This window comes from Cryptotermes secundus, unplaced genomic scaffold, assembly GCF_002891405.2.
Source record: "Cryptotermes secundus unplaced genomic scaffold, Csec_1.0 scaffold181, whole genome shotgun sequence".
Lineage (NCBI taxonomy): Eukaryota > Metazoa > Arthropoda > Insecta > Blattodea > Kalotermitidae > Cryptotermes > Cryptotermes secundus.
The window spans coordinates 1,243,841-1,251,802 of record NW_019723906.1 but is presented as its reverse complement, the minus strand read 5'-3'; the positions used below and the strand labels follow the sequence as shown (position 1 = coordinate 1,251,802).

The window sequence follows — 7,962 nt, the reverse complement described above, 5'->3', positions numbered from 1 at the left end:
CTGTATCCCGTAGCTATACCGACTGAGCTACCCCGGCTCCTCTTAACAAGAGAAAGCGTCGTTAAAATAAACCACGAATAAATATTACATTGCTGAATTGTCTATTGTGGGAAATACCAACCTGTGGTTCAGTGAGTCAAACAGAGTTTCCGAGGAACATATTATCTCCATCTTTAGAGCCGAATAGTTAGCCAAGTAACAAACGAGCATGCAGCAGGCAGCAAGCAAGCCATGCTTCATGGCAGTTTCTTGTTTGGCCTTCTCTTCGGCCCTGGAGATGGTGGAAACATATTTCTTCGAAACTTCGGTTGGTTCCACTTGACTACACGACATGTTATTCGTCACCACCGTGAGAACCTCAAGTGCAACAAATTACACAGGTGTGGTGTGTCCACAGCTCTGCATATCAGCGCTGGTGCTGCTGGCCGTTGTTGGCGCGGAAGAAGGAAAGGCGAAGAGGCAGGAGAAGAGAGGTCTGTTGGGGCTGGGGTACGGCACCCTGGGAGGCTACGGAGTAGGAAGTGGACTCTCAGGTTACAGCGGCAGTGGGTTGGCTAATTTGGCTTTACCTCCGGGCCCCGTTCCCCTGGCTGCACCCGCTTCTGGTCCTCTTCTGCCCCCTCCACCTCCATACGCACTCCCCCCACCTGTGTACGCACACCCTCAACCTGTATACCCATCCTCTCACGTGATCGGTGCATCGGTCTACACCACCGTCACCAAACAGGTCAGTACACAAATCATTCCTTACCCTCTTTTGGTTCTTATTGGATCTAGAACATTTTTTGGGTGTCGATCTCTCTGCAGGATTTAGGATTGCACTGCAATAGTTCATAGTCTCTCAGTATAAGTAATTCCCTCTACAAATATGGACCTCGAAGGTTATGTCCCGTGTTCACACTCACGATATTGGACCTGCCCTAAATCAATTGAAGTGTGTAGACTACAAAGCTTCATAAATTTCTTTTCTAGATCCATTTTAATATCATTCTCCCATACGTGACTAAGTTTCTCACATAGACATAGCCTCCTCCATTGAGAACTTTCAACAAAATTCTGAATATATTTACTATTTTACCCATGCGTGCTACGTGTCCAGCCTATTTGCTCCAACCGATTTGGAACTGATAAAATCTATACTCATATGTTGTGGAATCCTACTGTTTAAATCACTATAGAAAATCCTCAGAACTACTGGGATTTGGTGCCCTTTCCATCGTCCGGTATTCTATAAATCAGAAAACACAGCGTTTCGGAAACTGGATCTGTTTCCGTCCTCAGGTGACATGGGTGGGAGACATCTTCTCGGTTGGGTCCCTTAGAAAGAGCTAACCTCAATCACTGGGCAATCCCTGTCGGATTCAAACAGCTATTTAATCGTAATCACCTGAGACCAGACTAATTCGGCGGGAGATAACAAGAAAATATGCAAACAATGCAATATAACACGCACATGCATGAAACTAGGACAGAAATAGAGGTGGAAATTTGTGCTACAAGCCTAGCCAGCAAGACCAAGTCTACTATGCATTCACTTGAGGACGGAAACAGATCTATTTTCCGAAACGTTGTGTTTTCTAGTTTCTAGAATACCGGATGATGGTAAAGTTCAAAAACGCAGTAATGCTGAGTGTCATACACCATCGTCAGAAACCTTTAGAATCTACTACAGATTATATCAATAACATCCCTGTCTACACAACACTCTTTGCAACATGTTGAGTTTGGTGTGTGGGAAGGAATGTTTCGATCCCATCTTCAGTTCCGGTTTTTGGTTATAACTATTCTATCATATATAATTGTCGTAAATTTTCCATGCAAACCGAGTGGATCCACCTTGTGTTATGCACAATGTACACTATATACTACGAGTATATTATGGACTATAATGGGTTGGTTTTAAAATAAAGACACGCGTTTACTATATTGTATGATGACTGCGACATGAGTGTTAAGTACTGACGTTAATCATTTCCATGTGACTTGCTTCTCATGCTCAACATGCTCATGTTGCAGGTCGCGGTCCCTGTGCCTCATCCAGTGCCGGTGCCTGTAGAGAAACACGTCCCTTTTCCGGTGCCTGCACCATACGCTGTCCCTGTGCCCCGTCCCTATCCTGTCGCTGTGCCCAAGCCATATGCTGTTCCTGTTGACAGACCCTACCCTGTCGCAGTCCCTGTCGCCAAGCCGTACCCTGTCGCTGTCCCCCATCCTGTTGCTGTCCCTCATCCTGTTGCTGTCCCTGTAGCTAAACCCTACGCAGTCCCTGTGGCACTGCCTGTACCGAAACCTTACGCAGTCCCTGTGCCTCAACCTGTAGCTTTCCCTGTAGCTAAACCTTATCCAGTCCCTGTGCCCCAACCTGTGCCAGGCATTACGGTAGCCAAGCCGGTACTTGACCCTGTGCCCTATGGCCACGGTTACCATCACTGAGTTCTGAGGAAGCTTCATGCAGCAGGTAATGGAAAAGTGAACTCATATCTGTCCCTCCGCGGTCACCATTCTTCATCTCTCGTAACCATTAACGGATTCAGCAGATAACACTTCGTGTCTTATACACCTTTGTGACGCACGAATTATATTCTGGACCGTATCAGTTGGAAAAGAATCGTAATTTATCCTGTGATTTTATCGGAGTTTATAGGCACTTCTGTCAAAATAAGACAAAAAATTATTATACCTGAAATATACCTGAAAACACGGGATTATACTAATTATAAGTTAGTGCCTTCTGCGTGGGGGGAAAGTAAATTTAAGCTGTAGCTAATTATTATATTCGTATCAATGTTAAAGCATTTACAGCAGTTGGGAATTGCTGTCTAGGACATGTTTCAGCACATTTGTGCAATTTTTAGTTACAATTATTCCATCGAGTACTTAGCGTAAATTTTCCACATAAGCCGAGTGGATGCACCAGTGTGTTATACACCATGTATATTGTAGAGTATATTGTATATGCTATACGAGTAGGGTGATTGTGTCTCCTGGCAAATCGTCTTAGAATAAGGTCGCAGTATATTACAAGGATAAATATTTAATGAAAATAATGTTTTGGAAAACTCCGAATTTTAGGAAGAACTTCCAAATCTAAAAATTAGTACTGTCTCTGGTTACGGTCTGGACGTCCGCGGTTCAATTACCGAACGAGGCAAGAATATTATCTTTTACTGCTGAGTCCAAGAGGGCTCTGAGACCCTCCCAGACTCTTATTTCATGGATGCATAGGTTATTTCCTCTAGGTAAAACTGCCGGGGAGTGAATGTGACCATCCATTCCTGTCAAATGATGAGGTTAAGAATTGGTGGGGTTATATCTCGACATTCCCATGAATAATTTCAATCACATGTTGTCTTTGCAGGACTCTGAAGTCAAACGGCAGTGAACTGCAAGTCAGTATTCCCGTCCGAGAATAGTGGAAGTTGCAGTCGCTTGCAGAAACTCTCCCGTGAATCATCGAAACCACATCATCAACACACACTCATAATTATCTACGAAATGTATAACATAATAAATGCCTTATATTTTTAAAACTTGTTTCAAATAAATTTATTTCGGACTGACATGTACCCTTAATCATTAATAACAAAATCGGATTTGTTAATAGATTTGAAGATATTTCCACTGAAGCATCAAGATAATGCAATTCATGCATCCGTGACATTCCCACATACTGGACAACCTTCTTAAGCCGGGTATCGATTGCGCGCGGCTGCCGCGCGAGACAGTGTTCGTTGCTTTGCCTCGCAAAGTCGATACCATGTTACCGCGCGCGGCAGAACGAACACTGCCGAGCGCGAACTTGGTGCGTGTCGAGCCAAATCGGAGCGGTTCTTTGACCCGCGGCAAAGGGATTTCAGTTGAGACGATCTTGTGGAGTTCCGGTGCTACTTTCGGGACAAAATGGAAAATGAAAAGTGTCTAGCTCTCATACAGCTTTATAAATCTAAAGAGGTGTTGTGGAATTCAAAAAGTGCTAATTACATAATAGAAGTATAAGCGAGGTCGCACGGAAGGACGTACGTAACGAAATGAAAATGCCAGGCGCTATTCTTGATATACTTTATTTGGACATTCGGGAGAGTTATTGCAAGCCTGTATAGGAGTCTCCAGTGGCTGAGAATCTCAAAGTAATAAGCATCCTCTCCCTCACAGTAATCGCTTCTCGAATTCGGGGGTCCAGTTCTTTTCGCTCTTGGCTTGACCAACGAGGTTATGTGTTTGAAATCCGATAATGATATTCGCCTACAGTTTTTAACTGTATCTTCCACTAATTCAAATGTCATACCTCGCATAAGTGTATTTCCATATTGCATTCGCTGACGGTACAATTCCTTCATCCACCAATGCACTTTTCGTTTTGGTTTCTTTTGTTTCTTCGATAATGTTGAACATGAACATGAAGGCAGCCGCTGTATGTGTAGCATTCGTGGTGATCTCGCAAGAGCTCAGGAAGAGCATCGATCAACGGCCGCACGCGGCTGCCGCGCTTCGATGCTGAATACGAACACGGTAAACAAACGAATGAAATTTCCGCTCACGCAGAGCTGCGCGCGGAAGCCGCGCGCAATCGATAACCAGCCTCACAGGACCAGTTACACTGTAGTATAGAAACTATGATGAATGTACTTCTTATTAATTTTTCCTTAAGATTTGGGCCAATTAATAACTGAAATTGCCCAAAAAACATCTTCACAGGGTCTTTACTTTTTGTCATCTTGCAGTTTATGATTTCACGAGACGGAACTGAGATGATTTATCTCAAGTAGTGGCTTAGAAATTATCTGCTGTTTCATTAAGCAGGCTACCCTATGTTCTAGACTGCCTAATTCTGTTACTATTTTTATTGTGGTTTTCAATTTATATCATAAATATGGAAGGAAAAATACACATAAAGTCACGTGTTTATTCTTAAACTGAGGATTTGAATTTCATAAAGAACAGTATTTATTAAAATTATATCAAAGCTACAGGTAAAGAAATTTTATTAAATTATTTTCTTAACAGAGGTACGCTGCCATATTACTATGGAGGACTCCAAATTTGAAGAAAATTTACTCACAGAAATAGCAGATTTTAAAGTCTCTATTACTATGAACACTCTCCTATTTATTTCTGCTGAAGTCCTGATACATTTCTGGTTTCTGTCTTTATCCTATACTGAATTCCACATTAAAAGAATCACAAAAACATATGGAATTTTGGTTGGAATATATCCACAAGCACAAATGTGGCTTGAAAGAATTACTTCTACATCAAAAACTTGCCTTTCTCTCTGTCAAAACTCTATATATTAAGAAAATTTTAGTCCCTTTATTCTCGAGCAATTTAAACTATAAAATATTACAGAAAATGGCCATGCTGTATTACGTTTATACAGTGAATTGCATTTTATATACTGAGCGCAGATCACGCTTTGTCTTGCACATTTGGCGTCAATGTACAGTGCTTGCAAAATTTGCAGAAATTTGTGAAGAAATTTTTGCAATCAAGTAATACAACCAGAAGAGTTCAGCAAGCAGCAAGTAACATACCAGTACGCCTCATCTCCCTCCGTAACGTTAATCCAGTTTTTTTCCAATCTCGTATTCTTACGCTTGCTTAAAACAATTAATTTGCTTTTTATATCTTCCATTCTCTGTCAATCTAATAAGTACAACATATCGTTGAAGTATCAGTCGACAAGAGTAATTAGCTTTTTATCACTTCAATTGCCTATATTTTATAGTTATACAGATTGGCACTGTTCTGTATAATCGTACTTGATCAACTGATTAGATTATGAATATTTTATGATACTAAACACATTCCTATATTTGGAAAACTTCAGTTACAATGGGACAATATACACATAACGTGGTATTACTTACTTACTCACTCATGGAGCTGAGCCCTTCTGGAGGAGCCGCCAATTCTGCAGCTACTCAAGAATTTCCCAGCATTTTATGGAACTCGAAGGTTCATTACCGTGTTCACAAGAGCCCTTCACTGTACCTCCTAAGCCAGATCTATCCAATCCATACCATCCCATCTTATCTCTCTAACATCCATTGTAATATTGTCCACCCACCTACACCTTGGTCTTCGTTGTGGTCTCTTTCTTTCTGGCTATATGCATTCCTCGTCTCTTCCATTCGTGCTACATGACCTGCCCACCTCATCCTCCTTGACTTGATAATTCTAATTATACTTGGAGAAGAGTACAAGTTATGAAGCTCCTCATTATGCAGTTTTCTCCTACCTCCTGTCACTTCATCTCTCTTCAGTCCAAATATTCTCCTCAACACTCTGTTCTCAAACACCCTCAGTCTATGTTCCTCCCTTAATATCAGAAATCAAGTTTCACACCCATACACAACCACAGGCAATAACGTGGTTATTGTTATCGTCATAAATATGACTTCTTAGGAAACCGAAACTACGAAGAAAAGTGTCTTTACTTCGAGCCCAAGTCACAGATCTAGGTTACTATAAACGTAATAGGCTTGCTGTACACTGCTAGAGTTCTGTTACATGGGCAACATTACAGCTCCAAGAAAGAAGTGGTAATGTTCAGAGTGGAGCATACACGAGAGCCTCGTAGTACGGCAAGTGTTGTTATAACCCGGCACCCTATGGTAAACCAACTGCCTAAGTCTTGCGACCGTTCTTTGTGGTATATTCTATTTTAGTTACAGGCAATTTTTTGTCATCCTGATAAGACACTCTAGTAGCTAGTCTAGCTTACAGCGCAAGCGCAGTTGGAAAGTGTAGATGCTAGTATAAAACATATCTAGCCCCTTTATTGCCTTTCTAACCCGCAGCATTAAACAGTCCCTACGTTAGTCCTAGCGAAAGAGTTAGATCAGGTATGTCAAGCCTTAAACGTGTTGAGACAACTAATTTAGTTCAGATAAATGTATATCTTGCTGACTTATTTATTTCGCATACCAGCGTCTTTCCTGAGAATACAATGACTTTGTAGCTCGTCAAGAAATTCCGCACCTTTCATGTAACCTTGTATCAATATTTCCAGAAGCCTATATTAAAACATTCTGACAGGCAGAGCCATCTTTAATTCATATTGTGAGAAACAACAACAGACGTTTTCAACCAAAATGACCTTTGATTCAGTATGTGTCAGACCTTCGTAAGCAATACACCGCTAACGTAGAATATGTCAAATTTACAATCTCAGGAATCAAATTGGTATCAAGTGGTCCCACAGTTAATATTTGGCGATAAGAGAAAAATAAATTAAAAAAAAATGTAAAAGTGAAGTCGTCATTGTGCTTAATTATTCAAGCACCAGGCCATGAAGATGGAGGTATAGCTCCACCACCTTAACCTCGGCACTAGATGGAACTCGGTGGTCAGCTTCACATCCCGGCTTCTTTACCCTGAAGGGGGAAAGTCCCATGTGACCATTAGATAAGAGGCTGCGTAGGCCTCACGGAAAAGTCTCTTGTCTCTGCAGGGAATCGAACTATGCTACGCCGAATTAATTCGCGTATTGTACTCACAAATTGATAGAATTTAATCCACATACTAGTGTCCTTCACGAGACGCTTACAGTAGTTTATCTCATGACGAAGCTTTCTGTCTTTTACGGAAAATAAGAATTCATAAGGATAAGTTCCTTGAGATTGTCTTTGTATAGGACCAGAACTTAAGTTTTATACACCTAAAGAAGGTTTAGAAAATTTTTAATTCTTCATGTCCGCCAGGAAAGGAAGTTCAGCGTTGTTCAGTGACTTCAGAGTGTTCCATATACCTGAGTATTCGTCAAAGTCGGCTTCACTTTCACATGCTGGAACCATTAAGAATTTGCTTGGCAGAATAAGACTATACCATTGGCAGGATTCAATCATCAATTCTGTACAGCTTCAGCCTATCACTTTCTACGCAACTCTAACAATAAATTCAAAACGTGACGAGTGTTAGAATTATGTACGAACAGCAAGTATCTCTTTAGCTTCTAAACGA

The 7,962-nt window shown here is 41.2% G+C and overlaps 1 protein-coding gene across 1 annotated transcript; it reads left to right on the top strand.

The window, feature by feature from the left end:
* Positions 1–208: 208 nt before the first annotated feature.
* LOC111861963 (tetra-peptide repeat homeobox protein 1) lies at positions 209–2,433 on the top strand. Its single transcript, XM_023846956.1, has 3 exons — positions 209–307; positions 398–727; positions 2,017–2,433. Exons 1-3 carry the CDS (start codon positions 209–211, stop codon positions 2,431–2,433), a joined length of 846 nt encoding a protein of 281 aa, XP_023702724.1.
* Positions 2,434–7,962: the final 5,529 nt, after the last annotated feature.

Coding starts and splice junctions, on each gene's coding strand:
- LOC111861963 (XM_023846956.1), top strand. CDS start 209: ATGCAGCAGGCAGCAAGCAAGCCATGCTTCATGGCAGTTTCTTGTTTG. Junction 308..397: donor CATATTTCTTCGAAACTTCG/GTTGGTTCCACT, acceptor GTGTGTCCACAG/CTCTGCATATCAGCGCTGGT. Junction 728..2,016: donor ACACCACCGTCACCAAACAG/GTCAGTACACAA, acceptor CTCATGTTGCAG/GTCGCGGTCCCTGTGCCTCA.